At 40.1% G+C, this 19,428-nt stretch overlaps 1 protein-coding gene and 1 pseudogene across 1 annotated transcript in view; both read right to left on the reverse strand.

The window, feature by feature from the left end:
- LOC147314286 (cilia- and flagella-associated protein 337-like) overlaps window positions 1–18,668 on the reverse strand; it is a 39,662-nt gene extending 20,994 nt beyond the window's left edge. Inside the window, exons 1-9 of the mRNA XM_086262788.1 lie at window positions 18,354–18,668; window positions 15,535–15,708; window positions 14,920–15,009; window positions 14,706–14,798; window positions 13,241–13,412; window positions 10,761–10,928; window positions 6,610–6,758; window positions 5,743–5,976; window positions 5,246–5,410 (exon numbers count right to left, since the gene is read on the reverse strand). Of these exons, the coding sequence (XP_086118914.1) occupies window positions 5,246–5,410; window positions 5,743–5,976; window positions 6,610–6,758; window positions 10,761–10,928; window positions 13,241–13,412; window positions 14,706–14,798; window positions 14,920–15,009; window positions 15,535–15,708; window positions 18,354–18,668 (1,560 nt within the window). The remainder of the gene's footprint in view (window positions 1–5,245; window positions 5,411–5,742; window positions 5,977–6,609; window positions 6,759–10,760; window positions 10,929–13,240; window positions 13,413–14,705; window positions 14,799–14,919; window positions 15,010–15,534; window positions 15,709–18,353) is intronic.
- LOC147314287 (uncharacterized) lies at window positions 2,332–4,869 on the reverse strand (annotated as a pseudogene).
- Window positions 18,669–19,428: the final 760 nt, after the last annotated feature.

Genomic DNA, 19,428 nt, shown 5'->3' on the forward strand with positions numbered 1-19,428 from the left:
AGAGCTGATGTGGTTGATTATATTGATTGCAAAAATGCATAATTATTTTATTTATTCGCAGAGAACTACTGCAGTAAGCTCAAAGTCATTAAAAACAGTCTCAGAATGCTACATATGGCAAGCTGTTTTCACATTTAATACCTACACTGGATGTGTATTGCAGAAATCTGTCATTCAATTCTTCGGAGCCCAAAAAGAACATTTCAGATATCAAAAAGGTCGTTGTCTCTCGGAGAAATGGTGTCCATTTAAGTGCACTGCACATTCTCTTTCAGATATTCTTAATTGCATTTTTCAAATCCAAAATGAATATGGGCTGAATCTGCAGTGGAATTACTACTTGGAAAAACTCCCATTTTGGATATCTAAAATTAATTTCTGATTAGTTACAATTCCGACTGAAGATATATTTAATTCCCCTCAATTCGAGATAACTGCCTTCTCCTCATTATACGTTTTAAATGAGGGGTTAACTAGTCAGAATGAGGTTGTAGACATCTTGAGCTGTAATTCTAACTATTCAAAATGATGTTAATGATATCTCAGAGTTTCCTTTTCTATAGCTGAAATGTAATTATGGATATCTTGAATTAGAGTTTCCATTAGTTGAAATTACATGAGAAATAGCTGTAATTCAGTCAGAAGCTCCTTTGTGTGTGAAGCAGGGGCAGCTTGGGATCCAAACATAATGCCACTGCAAACATCTGGAAGCAAATAACTTAGAAAACGGAAATTCCTACGAGCGAAATCTACTGAACAAAGCTCACAAGTGCTTCAAACTCCTGGATGATAAGCTCTTTTTATTACATGTTCAGTAATGATTAAAACTTGTTATTATGTTTGAGATTCTCACAGCTGTTACTTTTGTAGTAAAAACTGGATTTCAAACATATGTGCTAGTCTGATTAGTCTGACTGAAATGATTCCACTACAATTTGGTAAAATATCAACATTAATATTTGTAACATTATTTCCAGACACTGAAACTTAACTAGAGCTTACTAAATGAGGAAATGGCTTGCCAGCTAAAAGATCTTTAAACTACCAACAAAGAAGAAACTGTGCAAGACGGGATTCTGCCCTGAGGAGATCTAGTGACAAACGACAGTGTAAGAAAACGGATTTTTCTCATAAATGAATATTTAGATCTAACGAATCTGTCCTGGGCCATGTTGGCCCAGAATTGTTAGTTTTCATGTAATTTTGTATTTTGTTCTTTATTTAGGCCATGGTTCCTGGGTTGCTCTGTTAAGTTGTTCCTTATTTGATTTCCCCTTGTGACTTTTACCCCCTGTGTGCCCCTCTGTATCTGTGAGCCCTCGTCTCCCCTCCTTGTGTTTCATTCAATGTTTTCCCCAGCCTGTTATGTCTGTGCTCTCTCTCTCCTGTCTGAACCTCTGTGTACTTCCTGTTTTACTTTGACAGTCTCTCGTCAGTATGCGTCATGTTGTGTTCACTCCTTCCCTGTCTCGTTACGATTATCTGTTTCAGCTGTGTTCCCCGTGTGCTCCCACTTCCTTCGTTAACCCTCTGTGTATTTATGTCCGCGTCTCCCTCAGTTCTGTGTCGCGTTCTCGCTCATGACTGTGTGCCCCTCCATGTGTTTCCTCGTGAGTCAGTTCCTTTATGACTTCCCAGTTTAGTTTCATATTATTATTAGAAATGGTTTATTTGAGCTTTGAGCTGAGATTCAGAGGTTTCTGTGGACACTGCTCATGTCAGCACTTATATTTCTAACCTTTTCTTATAACCGATTAAACATGATCTCCTTCCTTTTGCCCCCATTTTTGGTGGTGTAGGTACAAATGATCAGTCATGACATTCTCATAATAAATAAGATACTGCAAATAATTATTTCTGCATTTGTGCGATTGAAGTCAATTGAAAATGTGTATGAAATGACACTGTTTTAAAGATTTGGCCTAAATAATTTTGGAGTGAATGAGTCTAAACATGATGACCTAACTAGTGATACCCTGACACACACACACTCAAGCATGTTGTGCCACTTTCAGCTGAAACAATGTTTCAAACCATATTCCGGGTTTTTAAGTTCAACATTTATGAGGTTTCAAGAAGAAAATAAAAGACAGATCTGAATGTTTGAAAATGTTTTGGAAAAATTCTGTAAAGATGAGATGAAAAATACTCGAAGGATAAATTTAATTGGTTTATTATTTAGATAAGTTGAAAAAAAGTTAAACAAGCAAGTAAATGAAGAAAAAAGGTAGAGGAGAGAAAACCCCAACAATCCCCTCTGAGCAAGCACTTGGCGAGAGTGGGGAGGAAAAACTGTCTTTAAACGGGCAGAAACCTCCGGCAGAACCAGGCTCAGGAGGGGACAGTCAACTGCCGGGACTGGTTGGGGGGGTTAACAGAGGTGGAGCAAGACGAGGCTGCATCAGGTGAGGAAGCAGTAGCGTCTCTCCTCTGGAACAAGCGGAACCATTTTTCTTTTTTTTCATGCACTTTTCCACGAGCGCTTTTTTTCCCAGGATGAGATTTCTCAGCTCATCGATGGTTACTGCGTTTTGTTCTTCAAGTTTCTCACATCTTTGTTCCACCTCTTCCAATGTTGCTTGTTCTTCTTCAAGCTTGTCTTTGAGTTGTTTGGATGTTGCCTCCTGTATCAGCTTGTCCTTGTGCATGTCTGCATTTCTCTGTTGGACCTCTTTGTGCTTGTCTTCTAACTGCTCGTTTCTTTTCTGGATTTCTTGGAGCGTGAGCTGCAGGTCTTCATGTATTTTGTCTTGTTGTTGTTTTTGCGCCTGCATTTGAGTGTTTTCACGCTTCAAGTTATTGAATTCCACCAAAATCCCCTTAACGAGCTCAGAATTGTTTCTCGCTATCTGATCGATCCTTTTCTGCATCTGTGAGCACCCACCGTTTCTCCAGTTTGTCCTTTTCTTCTTCCACTTTAGTTGCTGTCCTCCAGCTGATTACAAAACTCTTGCAGTTTTAGATTTTTAGACTCAAAGTCCTGGACGATGCGTTTTCCTTCTTTCAGTCTTTCTTGTTGTTGCTCTTTCTGTTGAAGAAGGTCTTTATTTTGGCACAGTGTTTCATCCAGGCTTTCTTTCAGCATTCGGTATTTTTCCTGCATGCTCTTCAGTTCGTGCTGCATGTCTCGTTGCTTTTTGTCATGCTCTTCCTTCTGTTGGAGGAATTTATTCTTTTCTTCCACAGCTTCATGGAGCTGTCTTTGGAGGAGCCGATTTTTTCGGTCCATGTATTGGAGATCCCGTTGTATCTTATCACTCATCGTTTTCTTGTCGTGGAGCTGGTTGGTCATTTCTTTTAGTTCTGCACTTTTTTGCCTGTTTTCTTTAATGAGGTGCACAATCTGCTCTCGGGTCTGAGCAAACTTGATTCCCCAGCCCTCATTAATAATTCTTATGTCCGGCTGGCGCTTCCGCTTATCCTTTTCAGGGTCACGGGGGGCGCTGGAGCCTATCCCAGCTGTCACAGGGCAAGAGGCGGGGTACACCCTGGACAGGTTGCCAGTCTGTCGCAGGGCCCAAAAAATCATTCAGCAAAAACTTTAGGAAGGATTAAATCAACAACATGGTTCATTCTTAAGTGGAAGAATGCTCAGCAACACCAAAAAGGCCTGACAGACCACAGAAGACACATAAAGTGCATGATGACAGAATTATTTCCATGGTTAAATAAAACAATTTCACAGCATTTAACCAAGTTGTGATCTCTCTCAGAGAGGCACGACTGCCTGTCAGCTCTGTTAAGATGTCGGCTGCCAGTGGAACCCAGTCACTAGTGTTTATTGATGTGAGTGTTAACTGTGTGAAGTGTACAGGACTATACTTTCTGCTCAGATTCAGCCAAACACTGTATAACTGATCAGAGTTTCACAGTGTAAATGGATAATGACTCATTGCATACCTTGAAAGTCACCCAAGAGTTTCTCAAGACAAAAGAAACAGGATATATCAGTCACCTGATCTAAACCCAGCAATGCAGCTTTTCAGTTACTGAATAAAAACATGAATGCAGAGAGACCCACAAACAAGCAGCAACTGAAGGTGGACCGGCAGAGCGACTCAAGGGAGCAAACGTAGCATTTGTTCACGTCCACGTTCTAGACATCAGGCAGTCATCGACTGCAAAGGATTTTCATCCAACTCTTAAAAATAATACTTCCAGTTAAAATTACGTTAGATTGTCCAGTTACCTTCGAGCTACTGTTTATGTATTAACAGCATTAACTGTCCCAAATTGGTAAAACAAAATGTTGGTCAAACCCCTTGAATTTCAATCACATCTGGATTTTTTTGATGTTTTATTCACTGTGGCGGTGTACAGAGGCAGGATTACACATTATAGCATATCCTGCAAACCCTGAAAAATGTAAATGAGATCAGTAAGATTTGATTCTGTCATGATTAGGCTGTGTGCAGGCAGGATGAGGACCCAAACGCAAGCTCACGGAGGCAGGAATGAACTCAAAACACAGTGTTATTGCTGACGGAAGTTAAGGCGATACAAAATAAAGTATTATTTCATATTAATGAAGATATAAACTTGTAAAAAAAAAATTAATATTGTAAAGTGATAAAATAACAATACAGCAAACAAAAAATATTCTTCCTCACACTGAAAAATATTCAGCATTGCCATAAAGCACCCACATCAGCTTGACACAGCTAGAGATACAAATGGGAACACTAAATGATATTGCTAAATCTAAATTCTTAGGAATATTGTTTGTCTTACAACATATATCATCTGATAATCACCTCTGATAGTCTCCAGCACCTGAGAAAAAACACTATTTGAATTCACAGTGATCCAGTGGGGAAATTGGCAAGTACCTTTAGACCCATTAGACACAAACACCAACCATTTTACCATTTTCGGGGGGAAATTTGTGCCAGTTTGTCAAAAAGCTGGTGTTGTCCCTTCAAATCCACGTTTGGCCATTAGCCAACAGTTAATCACACAATAATCTAACACAGTGAGTCGCAGCTGATGTAAATGTAACCATGCTGGTTTGCAGCTGCACACATCTATTTTGTAGTGCCCATATCAGGAGTAAATACAACAATTTCCTAGAAACATTGTCCTAAAAAGCTGCTACTCCACATTAATTCACACTTTAATTTTGCATTTCACTCAGGCTTTAACATTTCCATGAGGACTAGCCGGCAGCTGTACTGTGCATCTTCATATCCGTACAAATCCGTGTGTGTGTGTGTGTGTGTGTGTGTGTGTACGCCTGTCCACCTACTTTGACCTCTCCGTCGGCGCCCGCGGTAAACAGTCGGGTCTGCGTAACGTCTAGGGCCATGGTGGAGATCTCAGCATCACCATGGCAACGGTGGAACTGCTTGACCTTTTGTCCTGTGTCAGTCAGCCAGAAGATCACAGAGGAGGCAGAGTCGCTGCTGACTACCTGCAGAGAGAGTTTGATCCATGTTATGCTACAGCAAAGGCGCTAATGCATTCTTTAATGATGCTCACATAACCAATCCATTCTCCACGCTTATTTTAGCGCTAAGCCACCGCTGAAGAATACATAATGGGAACAAGAGGAGGAAGAAAAACACGAGTGTCGCACAATAGGTGCTCATTTTCACATGTTTGGTGTCTGCTGCCGCGTCAGTGGGAAACAGCTTGTTAAGAGGAGTGAGAAGAACTGGAGAACTTACCTATTGTATTAATTGTACATGTGGAAACACAAAGAAATAAAACAGCAGGTCACAGAAGACCATGTCACTGACATACCTGTCTGAACCGACTGTTATACAGCACACAGGTAACAGGATGTTCATGGCTACTGGTTTTCTTCTCCTCCCTCTTGGATTCCAGCAGGAGAAGCAGGCTGTTGAATGAAAGCACAAGGTGCTGGCGCTCCTCATTGAGAAACAGGAAGGGGTGTGTGTCCCCCTGTATGTTTGGAAAGACACCGGCCAGACGGTGTGTGCACAGCTGGCTGGACACATCCCACAGACAGAGCACCTGGAAGGATAATAAGGGCTCTTATGTGTCTGTGCTTCAGGGCAGATATTTTGGTACATATCCACATGTTCCTAAAAAAGAAAAGTGCCACTAAAAGCTATCGCTCCTACAAAAAAACTTTTATTCAGTGATTACCAAGCAAATACATCGTTGCACCATGAAGAACTGCTCCTCTGGTTGCAGTTTTAGTGGCCATATTGCTTCTAACGGCAACAACATGCCTGTCGCTGCTCCAGAAATTCTTTCAGAGTGAACTGAGGTAAAGCCTTCAGAGTTTCTTGCAGTGGCAGATGGTGTTTGAGCAGAGGCAGATGGAACATAAATCACTTCTAAAATATTCATTCTCTTCAGAAAAGCCAAAGAGAAGGCAAACATGCACGGTGCTACAACAGGGAGAGGAAAAGCAACAGAAGCACCAACATCCTCTTTGCATCAGAAAATAAAACAAGGCTTTAAACGAAACACCAGCTGACAGTGGCAAGAAAAATGTGAAACAGGCTCGTCCCCAACACCTCGTTCGTCTGCAGTAATTAAAGCAAGGAATAACAATTAATATTACAATTACGGGGCTCTTCATCTCTACATTATCTGCACTAGTAGCGGGTCTGCGCACCCACTGAAGGGCACTCCTACCTTATCTTTGGAGTAGCTGAGGAGTTGTTGCTTGGTCTGCAGGAAGCAGACAGCAATGACGGGGCTTGTGTGTCCACCAAGGGCGCACACCGGCTCAGAGGTCACGTAAGGATTCCACAGCAAGACGTGATGATCCACACCTGCTGTGGCTACAACCAATCAGAGGCACCATTCAGACCTGGAAGTAACAGGCTTCTTTGTGATCCTAACACAAGCGGACAGCTCCAGGCATGTTAGTTCACACCTGGCATAAGAATGCATGTCCAGTGTCTTCCGGTGACTTTTCCTCTCTATATGGAGATAATCATTTACATGACTTCTGTTTGCAAATGAAGATCAAATGCCCGCACGGGTCCCCTCCAAGTCAAATCCACCCCACCATGAGCCCACCTGTGATTAAACAAACAGGTTTACTCACTATTTATTTATTTACATGCACAGTTGGCCAACAGCCTTATGCAAAAATCTGTCAGATCTCAGTGCATTCCGACTTGGAGATAACTGCATGTTGATTCTGGTAGCAGGTCCGGTCAAACGTAGGTTTCAGAAATGGACTTGTGCCGGACTTTGATCTCGAGTCTTCGCAAATCGAAATTATGTAAAGCTCACTCGCATACAGAGCGGGGTAGTGAGATCCAATTACAGGTGGTCATTCAAGATGCATTTTAATCCCAAGGGTGAACTGACTGATCATCAAAAGAGACATTTCAGTGCCAGGTCTGAACAGCTCCCAAATTAGCGGAGAGATTAATTGCAGTTATTTCCAGGGAACAATACCGCTCCCAGCCCCCTCCACCACCACAACCAATTTACTGTTCAATGAGGCATTTGACAGTTTTGATGATGCATTGTTAGTAAATTTAAGTTGATTGATTTAGAACTGTAAAAGCATTCACGTTTTTGCAATTATTTAGAAACACATGGTATGGTACATTAGACATTTAATAGATAGTGTACAATCATTAGAGGTTTTTTTTGGGTTTTTTTATGTTTTTTTTATGTAAAACCTCTAAGTTAAACCTGAAATGAAAACCTTCAAGTGAATAAAAGAAGCTGAAAATAAATATAAAAAATACAAAAATAAGTTGACCAATATTATACGTGTATGTAGAAAGGAGTATTATAGTAAAATATTGAACAACAATAAACATAATATGAAAGGAATATGGGATGTTTTAAACGGTATCATTAAAAATAATTCTGGACAACAAAGTTATCCACAATACTTTATCGACAATGGCAATATTATGGAAAACACTGCTGATAAGGTCAACAGCTTTAATCATTATTTTGTAAATATTGGACCAAAACTGGCAGAACAAATTCCTGAGTCACTGCCATCAGTAGAATGTAGTGAAAACCTGATTGATAGGAACCCTAACTCAATGTTCCTCACATCAGTGGAGGAAAAAGAAATAATTGACATTGTACACATGTGTAAATATAAAACATCCACTGATTGTAATGATATTGACATGAAAATCGTCAAGAAGGTCATTGAAGGAATTGTAGGACCTCTAACATTTTGCAACTTATCATTTCAGACGGGAAAAGTGCCAAACAAAATGAAAATAGCTAAAGTTGTGCCGCTGTATAAAACCGGGGATAGACGCCACTTCACAAATTACAGGCCTGTTTCTTTACTACCACAATTCTCCAAAATCCTAGAAAACCTGTTTAATAAACGATTAGACAAATTCTTAGATAAATATAAATTACTCTCTGACAGTCAATATGGATTCAGATCAAAAAGATCAACATCTCTGGCATTAATCGAATCAATTGAGGAGATTACGAATGCTATAGATCAGAAACAGTATGCAGCTGGAGTATTTCTGGATCTCAAGAAAGCATTCGACACAATCAATCATGACATATTAATTAATAAACTGGAACGGTATGGGATTAGGGGGGTTGTACTGCAATGGGTGAAAAATTATTTAAGTGACCGGAAACAATTTGTGAAGCTGGGTGTCCATTCCTCATCATGCTTGGACATTGCTTGTGGTGTTCCACAAGGCTCTGTACTGGGTCCAAAATTATTTATTATTTATATAAATGATATTTGTAAGGCATCTGATATATTAAAATTAGTATTATTTGCAGATGACACAAATATTTTTTGTTCTGGGGGGAATCTAAAGGAGCTGCTGGATACAATTACTTCAGAAATGTGCAAAATTTAAAAATGGTTTAACAGGAACAAACTATCGCTAAATCTAAGTAAAACTAAAATTATCTTATTTGGGAATTCCCTTAGAAATGCACAAGTGCAGATTCATGTAGATGGTGTGGAAATTGAAAGAGTACTTGAACATAAGTTTCTTGGTGTGATTATAGATGATAAATTAAACTGGAAGTCTCATATAAATCATATACATAACAAAATTTCAAGAAGTGTCTCAATCTTGAGTAAAGTAAAACACATTCTGGACCACAAATCACTCCACATTCTCTATTGTTCCCTGATTGCACCGTATTTGAATTACTGTGCAGAGGTTTGGGGCAATACTTACAAATGTTCGCTATCATCAATCTTTATATTACAAAAAAGGGCCATAAGGATAATCCATAAAACTGGTTACAGAGATCATACAAATCCACTATTCTTAAAATCAAAAATTCTAAAATTCACAGATCTGGTTCATTTTCTCACAGCACAAATTATATATAAAGCAATAAATAACCTGCTTCCTGACAATATTCTAAAAATGTTTTCTAAAAGGGAACGGGGATACAATTTGAGGGGGGAATTAAATTTAAAACATCCTCGTATCCGTACAACATTAAAAAGTTTTTGCATCTCTGTGTGTGGAGTGAAGCTGTGGAACAGACTAAGTAAAGATATGAAGCAATGTCCAAGCATGGCGCAGTTTAAAAAGCGGTTTAAGGATATGGTTTTTACAGGGTACAGGGAAAAGGTAGAGATTTGATAGGGTGTTCTTGTCTAATATTTTCATGTGTGTGCGCATGCACGGGTTTGTTGGTATGGGTATATATGTATGTGTATATGTATGTATGTATATATATATATGTAATTGTAGGTTGTGTATCCTTCAGGTGTTAATGGGGTTATTGAAAATGTGTATATGTGCATATGTGTGTATATACGTAGGTATGGATAGATAGAAACATATATGTGTATATATTAAAAAAAAAAAAAAAAAAAAAAATTACACATAACATATAATGTAATTACAAGGAGGTATTTCTGTAGTCTATTGATACTAGATAGTGGAAAAGGGGTGGGATTAAATAAGCTTATGCTTCTTCCTGCTCCTTTTTGAACATGGACGTTATTTGGAGTTGTGGTTGCTCGTTTTCCTTTTGTTTGCTTTGTTCATTTGTCTCTTTTAATTCTATTTTTTTTTATTTTTTTTTATTTTTTTTTTTTTTTATACTTTTTCAACATGTTCAAAATAAAGGTTCAATCAATCAATCAATCAATAAATATGATTCATATACACTCATGGTAAAAACAAAGTGCAGCCTCTTTCATTCAAGGTTCTATCAGGCATAATAAAAAGGTAGCTAAATATAATCTGAGGTTAATACAGCCTTAAATGAACAACAACAGACAAAATGACAAAATATGACATATTACACTGTGTACAACCTTACTGCTTCCATAGGAATTAAGAAGGTAATTAGCAGCCAGGTGCTAATAATCAAATGTACTTGATTAAGTGACCATTTGCATGTAAAAGCAGAAGGTTTTGGCCATAATGCACAGCGCCATGAACGCAAGCATACTTAATGTCGAGCACGGTGGTGGAGAGCTGATGATCTGAGCTTGTTTTGCAGTCACAGGACCTTAGGATCATTGAGTGGACAATGAACTGAATACTAACATATTAGAGTCACATGTGAGGCCATCTGTCTGACAGCTAAAGCTCGTCATCCAGAACAGTGATGTTTTGAATCATGAGGAGCACATAGTTTTTTTTACATACTTCTGCATTTTATCTCAGTTTTTGTGAAATAAATAATGTCAGAGTCTTCATCTGAGGTTGCATTTGCCAAATTTCAATTCGTAGTAAGGACCAAATTATTTTTATCATGTCGTAATACCTAAAACCTTGAAAATTACATTTTACCATGACTCTATGTCATCATACTTTATGTTGTACAGCCACTTCGTTTGGACCCACCTAACAGGCCGAGTCCAATATGGAAGTCGACGTCCCACACACCGTCCTTTGTAGAGTAAGAAGTGATTCGTAGGCTCGTGCTTTCCTTTTCCCTCCAGCCAATCACGATGCTGCTCTGTGGTGCGATGCTGCACGACACAAAGGCCTCAAGTGAGCCCAGGTAACGCACTGCAAGAGGCATAATAGTCAGAAAAGTGAAAGTAAATCAGAAGTGGCATACTGTAGTTAGCTTGACTCCATCCAGAAAAAAGCAAGTAGATAGTATAACATTATATTAACATTTCTGCAGTTTATGTCATTGTAAATTTCTGCTTTAGCATTAGGAGCTGCTTATTTGTCATCGTCTTCCAATCCACAATAACTACAACTGGTTTCATCATAAAGGAAAAGCTGTATGGCTTGTACAAACACAGCAATAGGCTTTTTATCTACAAGCTAATTTCAAGAGAAGAAAATAATCCTAAACAATAGCTGCTGCCTTCCTGTGTAAACAGCAAAAGTTACTGGCAGAGTGACTAAATTAGTTTCAAACTTGACAAATTCAATATAAAAACAACATTGCAACATATTTTGATGATGACACACTGCTCATCTTCTTTCATTTCCTCAAATTATATCCTTCTCCTTGCTGATGCCAAAATGCTCTCACTAGCACGGCTCCAAAGGATATCCATCCACTCTCTGAAACGGTTGCGCTAAATGTGCAATGACCGCAGCCGTATAGTAAACCGACCAATTCTCAGGAGCTCAATATAGCATAGAATTAGGCGGTTATGATTTGCTCACTGGTATTACAGAAAACGTAATGGATCTTGCATCACCATCTATCTCAATTAAGACTTTGATTGAGACCAGCTAAATTGGTTGCCACATGTCTCTATTAGAGGCTGCTTAACTTTCAAAGCCTGCACAAGCTAAGGGCTGGTTTTGAGATGGCATGTGACAAGTCGTAGGTCAAACACTGGCTGGAGAGCTTGGGGCAAATAATTATATCTGAATACACTTCACGCATTCCCATCTTTGCTCCGCTCCGTGAATTTAAGAGATTAGTGGATTTTCAGACAGCGCGTTGTGACTCATCATTGATTAATGATCCCTTCTCTTATTCATTGACAAGCACAGCTCATCAAACTAGTTGTGATGCAGACTCAGATACAGAACATCTGCTTCCTTAGCCGGTGCCTCAGCTATTCTCGCACTTTCACTGCTGAGATTGGAAATAACACAGAAACAGCAGGAGTCATTGTGTGTTTATATCAAAGCAAACCTCTCGTGTTGTGCAATAAATCGCTGCACGTTATGGGAGATTTTTATGTTACCTACACGCTCTCTCCATCACTAACACACCCCTTCCTTGCACCTCTCATTCTTTGTCCTTATAGGACTGTTGTCCATCCCAATTTCCTCCTAATTTGCTCTCAATTTCCCCTCACTGATCCACCGCTGTCTCTTTCTCCTTCCTCTCCTCCTCTCTCTGGTGGCCCATGAGCCTGAAGGTTTGGAGGTCTGGATAACCAGGCATGTCTAATGGTACACAGCCCACTCATACTGCAGGGTGGGAAACTTCAAAAGAAAAAGAACCAGCACCCCAGAGGTATGCAAACACACACGCACATGCATTCACGCGGGCTGCCTTTATTTACAGTCAGAAATGACGACACACACGCCCACACACAAACAAGCGTGCTCTTGCCGATTCACGTGCATGTGCACACACAGATTGTAAAATTTTCATTTAACTAAAGCTTTTAATGTTTCGCCATTGTATCCTTTGTTTCCCCATTCTTTGTTATTCCTTTTTCCCCATTTATTGAGCTTATTTAAACGTGCTTTATTCTTGTTTTCGCTTTTATCAGGATTCCCCCCCCCCCCCCCCCCCCCTTTTCAGCGAATCCAGCCTCAGAGCGTTGTCTCGGCTGAATCATTATCAAACAGCCCAATAACTCTTCAGAGAGCCTCTGTCCAAATGATGCAATCGAGATAAAACTAAGCGACCTCTTTGTTACCCACGCTGAAAGTGTGTGTGTCTGTGTTTGCGTGGGTGTGTTAAGTAGGTCTGACACCCAGAATGTGTTGTTTCTATCGGATATACTCCTGATTTCATTCTGACCTGATACTGGAGAGCTGCTTTTTTTTTTTTTAACCTGAGGCTGAATACAGTTGTGCACAGGAATGACAAACAGAAGCATTTGGGTTCTGATTATCGCTGCTCATGCAGGCTATTTCAGCTGGCTCCTTCTTTTGCATACCATATGAAATAGCAGATGTGCAAACAGAGGAGTTTTCACTGGGACAAGACAACAAAAGAGAAACTACAGCTGCAAGAAAGACATGAACTTTTACAAGAATGTTAGGCTATAATTAAAGAGAGAGGGGTTTGTTAGTATGCTTATGTCTCTTTGATGGTTTGTGTGTGTGTGTGTGTGCGCGTGCGTGCGTGCGTGTGCGCGCGTGTGTGTGTGTGTGTGTGTACTTTCTACCTTTTCTAACCCAGCCAGGCGCGTGTGCTTGGTGTGTCACGGTGTAACAGGAGCGATGCTTGCCTTTGGCCAGATCATCCCAAAGGATGATGTCTGCTGAGTCAGAGTCTGTCCTCAGACTGAATCTCTCAAACAGGAAGATCTGGGCTGAGGTGAAATATAAAGCGCTGACCTGGGAATATACACAGACACTCACAGTCGTTGAGCAGTGGACCTGTTCGATTCAGATTTATTTATGTAGCGCCAAATCACAACAACAGGCGCTTACATTCACCTTACATTCTTTAGCTCATAGGGGGTCACTTTGCGACAGTGGGGAGGAAAAATGACTTTTTAACAGGAAGAAGCCTCCAGCAGAACCAGGCTCGCAGAGGATCAGCCATCTGCCATCAGCGGTTGGGGGTGAGGGGAAAGAGAAAGAGAAGAAAGAGAGCATATGGAGGCAGGACAAAACAGACTAAGGGAGAGACAAGACAAGGATTTAATGACATGCTGCAGTGGTTTATAAATAGGGAGAGAAAAGAGGCAAGTGGAGCATAAGTGCTCATTGCATCACACAAAGTCCCATAGCAGCCTGAACCTATAGTAACATAATGAACACATATGTGGATAATGAGGATAACGCCTTCCTCTCTTGTTCTTTAGTAAACTAGTTCATGCATTTACTACTTCTAGGCTAGACTACTGTAATTCATTATTATCAAGATGTCCTAAAAACTCCCTAAAAAAGCCTTCAGTTGATCTAAAGAGTACTGGCAGGGACTAAAAAGAAAGAAACATATTTCTACCATATTGGTTTCTCTTCATTGGCTCGCTGTTAAATCCAGAATCAAATTTCAAATCCTTCTCATCACATACAAGGTCTTGAATAATCAGCCCCCATCTTATGTGAAAGGCCTGGTGCCTGAATCACCCCATTAGAGCACTTTTTCTCTCAGACAGCAGGATATGTAAAAGTAGAATGGGAGCCAGAGCCTTCAGCTTTAAGGCCCCTCTTCTGTGGAACCAGATCCCGGTTTGGATTTGGGAGACAGACACCCTTTCTACATTTGAGATTAGGCTTAAAACTTTCATTTTTAATAAAGCATACAGTTAGAGCTGGACCCTGAATCTTCCACTAGCTATGCTGCTATAAGCGGCTGGGGTGTTTCTTTTTCACGCTCCATGTGTTTCTACAACACTCTGCATTTACTCATTAGTTATAAATTTCTCCTCCGTTGCAGCAGATGGGTGCCCCTCCCTGGGCCTGGTTCTGCTGGTGGTTTCTTCCTGTTAAAAGGGGTTTTTTTTGCTTCCCACTGACGCCAAGTTCTTGCTCATATCTTCTGTGGATTATTGTAGGGTCTTTGCCTTACAATATAAAGTAACTTGAAGCGACTGCTTGCGATTTGGTGGCATATAAATAAAACTGAATTAAGTTCTTTTTCTTCTCAATCATTTGCTTTTCTTTGTATGTGTGTATTACCCGTCCTCCAATGTCTCCTATAGTGAGAACAGCCTGGTCAGGGTTACAGGGATCTACCCAGTAGTCTAGACACCAAGGAGTAAAGTTCAAGCCCTAGAGTAGATAAGAATATATGAGATATATTGCCAGTTCTTATGTTCTTAATAATGCAATGGAATCAAGCTGATGGTAAAATGAAAATAACACAAAACACTAAAAAAAATCTCCTTGTTACCTGGAGTTTACACTTGCAGCTGAAGGTCTTTTCACACACGAAGTCATAGAAACACACCTCTTTACTTGTGAAAGCCACAGCTATCTGAGACTAAAGAAAATGGAGTTTGTTAGAAAACACAGAAACATGGAGACATGCAACCTGTCCCTATTATATAACAAGGATTTAGCAGTTTGCCAAACTGTTAATTAATGCACAATGGGGGGAAAAAATCCTCATGTATTATTCAACGCGGTTATACAATACAGAATATGGCATCCATAAATCTGTCGTTTAAAGAAATGCCAATTAAAACTTACAATCAATTATTGATGGTGTTATTACTAAAAAATGTATGTTTACTTTCTGATCTTTATGCACCAGCTTTGTGTCTGAAACGCAATTAACCAAAGCCACAGATCAATAATTCATTAATTGAGTGGAGTATTTGTTTATCTCTGTGCCATACAATATCTGCTCCATTAAATGAGGCTACTTATCAGTTATTAAATTATAAATCCATTTCTTTGAATAATATTTCTTGAACTACGCTTCAGGAGCCACGATGCAGCAGTAATCGATGAGAGGACTGATTAATAGTTAGGTATGCATCTCTCAGTATGTTGATAGGTTCACCTTGTCGACGTTTTGCATCAGCACCACATCTGTGACCCAGAGGTCCTTGGGTGCGACTGTGCTGTTCTGCAGTCGATGAGTGTGCAGAAGGGACATGTCCTCCGCATCCCGCAGTCCTACGTTTCCTCCTTTACTCACAGTGAGATACTGACCTGAACTCTGCAGGTACAGCACCTGAGGAGGCCAGAGGTTATTACAAGCAAAACATTTAAAGAAAATATCCACAGAAAGACTACAATTCACACTTCCCCGTAACACCAGCCTTTAGCTTTATGCCCCAATGAAGCTTGCTACATTAGAGAGTGGCGTTATTTATTAAAACCTGAGGAGACAGCTTTTAAAAACCAATTTAAAATATTAATTATGGCTTGAATTTTCCTCTTCTTGCTAGCTACTTTATAACCGCAGAACTACCCTAATATAAGTTCTCTAAAAATGAGCCCCTACTAAATCTTCCACTCATTGGATACAGGTGAATAAAAGGAGCCGTTCTGTGCTGAATCTAATAAAATTGAGAATTAATCATTACAGGAGTTATTGGGTTACCAAAACTTGGAGCTGTAAAAAATAAATTAATTCATTTTAAAAAGCTTGAAGCTGACTGCATCTAATGAGCAAGAGACAAAGTAGATCTTTGATGAAAGGTAGTTTATTAAAATTTCACCGCAGAGGTAAGAGGTCAGATGTTCTGCAACGTAATTGCTGTCTTCTCCCTTTTCACAGTGTACCTTTGTAAGATCTCCCAGATTCGCATGTCATTTTTCCATAATTATTATAATTACATATTGATATACAGCTGGTGAGTAACTGATACAATGCGTTTATCTGTAGTGCGAGCGAAGGGCTATCATTTTGGGGCTCTTTTAGCAGCTTTTTCGTTGCTTTAAAAGCTGGAAGACAAAAACTGTTATTCAATTTGAAGTATGTACCCAATGAAGTGTCGGTGAACCTGTAACTGCTAAATGGCAACAAAATAACTTTTATACTTAACAGTATATGGTATACTTTAGTAAGTATTTCAGTGTATGCAATAGATTCCCATTTAGCTTGTAATAGGGAAAAGCAACGTTCAGGAAGAAATGGTGGTAGATGAAACAAATAATATAGGACCATGTAAAATGGGCAGGTGCAAATCCCTGGGGAACTCTGATGAGGACAAGCATTTCAGAAATAGCATGTTCTGTGGGGTGCTGCTGGTTAGCAGCACTGAGTGGTCAAATGAGGGACAGACTGTCCACAAGGTCTCGGGGATGTGCTTGTATTACTAAAACCTCACAATACTGGCACCAAGGGGTACTTATAGTCTTAGAACCATGCTATAGGCAGGTATCTTTGCTATTAAAGCTGTTGTGTTGCTCTGGCTCATCAGAGTTATGTGAAATATCAAACACCAGAAGTGATTTTGGGAGACAATTACATGACAGAGCAGCTCTAGAAGTGACTTTGAGGAAGAAAAAGATGCAAGATAATGTGTGTTCTAACTGTATGATCCATGTAATACTGCAATGGGGCGGGGCGATCGTGGCTCAAGAGTTGGGAGTTGGGAGTTCGCCTTGTAATCGGAAGGTTGCCGGTTCGAGCCCCGGCTCGGACAGTCTCGGTCGTTGTGTCCTTGGGCAAGACACTTCACCCATTGCCTACTGGTGGTGGTCAGAGGGCCCGGTGGCGCCAGTGTCCGGCAGCCTCGCCTCTGTCAGTGCGCCCCAGGGTGGCTGTGGCTACAATGTAGCTTGCCATCACCAGTGTGTGAATGGGTGCGTGAATGGGTGGATGGATGACTGGATATGTAAAGTGCTTTGGGGTCCTTAGGGACTAGTAAAAGCGCTATATAAATACAGGCCATTTACCAATGTAATGTAATGTAACATGAAAATAATATTACATGTTTACTGAGGCTCTTCCATCACATTATCGTCTCCTCAAAATCACTTCCATTATAGACAGACAGACATAGATAGCAGAAGCTCACAGATAGAGAGCTTCTGCTGTATTTTATTTAACATTTAATGTTCTTTTGCAGCATTTTTCTATTTGCTTGTGTTTTCTTAAGTTGCACTGCCCAACAGTTTGGTCTACAATTGTAGCAGACATAAAGCAAATATTAATATTTGGTGTTACCATTTAATGAATACAAGTCCAGAATTCACTCCTTTTAGCTCAGTTTTGGTCTTCAACAAGCCCTGAGTGAAATGTGTACAAAAAAAAATGCAAAAGCTGCAAGCTGTTGGTGGATTTGTCACCATTAGTAACCACTTCCTGCTTTGCTACAAATTTGCCAGGGTTATAGATACAGTACATTGTTTCCATATTCTCTATTTGATACTTAACTAGTGGAGTAATGGTCAGAAATGAAAGCTATCTAAGCAACAATACTCTGCCTCTTTAAGGCTGTCAAACCTTCCAGGCACTTGGAGAACAACTGACACAACAGTCTGACATTTCGACATCCTCGGGATTGAAAGATTAAAGTGATGAGCCGTCACTTTATCCAAAGCGGTGGGGACTTCATACCGGCTGCTTCATTTACATATTAATTGATAGATGTTAAAGGAGTCCAGAGCCATTTATCTCCAAAGGAGTCAGCCATTTTGATGAGCAAGACCCTAATACTTTTTGAACGTTTCCTTCCACAATGTTTAATAATGTGCAATTCCATCCAGTCAGCAGAGTTTTGGATTCCCTAGACTGCCAATGTCAAAATGTTTTCAGATAACATGCAGAGGGTCATTGGTTTGGGGGGGGGGGAAGAAAAGGGGGAAAAGGCAACATGCTATGACTTTTCTTCATGTAAGTCTCTACTAGGTTAAAGGACCTTTTACCTTTTGAACAGGGTCTCGATGTGGACAGGTGAGGGTGCGTGGTGGCTTCCAGCAAGGCGCACTAACAGTTTTGCTGTTCTTTAATTTATTGGAAAGCTCCATCAGCAGAAATGAGCACAGGCCTCCCCAGTCAATGCACTCTTTCTCCTTTGAGGTGTCGCTGTCCAGGAGGAGGCCACTGCGCTGCTGACTGAGAACCACGCTGTCAAACAAGAAGCCATATTCCTCCTCGGACCCGTGGCCAACTGATGACCAAGCAAGATCGATGAACTGAATTCGGGACAAGGAGCGGGATGCACCTGAGAAGTCCTGCATTCAACAGCAACAGGATTGTGAGATATTGCACAATCTTGGCACACAGCTGAATACAGCCAACTAGTGCACTCCCAGCATCAGCAAAGTTGGTCAATCATGAGTGTGGACTATGTAAAAGATGGAAATAGCTTCAGGCTATTTAAAGCCTCCCTTTTTTGCCTCCAAAGTACCCCCACTTTAAAGAAGTCCATGAGCACTTTAACCTCAGTAAACAATGTCTCCAATCTCTTTGAAACTGTTAGCTAAAACTAGTGCATCTCTTAGCTATTATAGTAAGGTATAAGACTAATACCTAAGGTTAGTTTCAAGTCTCAGTTATTGAAGCAAAGTATAAGACTGACAGCTAAGACTAGTTTCAAGTTTGAGCTATTGTAGTATGGTGTAAGGCTAATAGCTAAGATTAGCTTCAAGTCGTAGCTGTTGTAGCAAGGTGTTCCATTTAGAATGGAACACACAATAAATCAAGGTGTGTTTAAGACTGTGGCTACACTGTGACAGGAAATTGGTGCAGTTCAGGGCATCACAAATAAGCGACTTACTTCTAGGTGGCTACCTCCATCTTTTATACATCAGTTATGAGAAGAACCCAAAAATTAGGGCAGTACTTGAACAAATTAACTTGACAAGCTGTATATACTCCAGTAAACTAAAAGTAAGTAGAACATACCCAAACCCTATGATTTCTTAGTAAATCCCTGAAGATTCCCTTGTTTGTATAGCACTTCTTATCAGATCTAAAGGTATGGTTCTATACTGTCAA

This window comes from Aulonocara sp. 'chitande type north' Nkhata Bay, linkage group LG14, assembly GCF_057382095.1.
Source record: "Aulonocara sp. 'chitande type north' Nkhata Bay isolate Kocher_YH1m ecotype deep benthic linkage group LG14, A_spYH_male_GT1.1, whole genome shotgun sequence".
Lineage (NCBI taxonomy): Eukaryota > Metazoa > Chordata > Actinopteri > Cichliformes > Cichlidae > Aulonocara > Aulonocara sp. 'chitande type north' Nkhata Bay.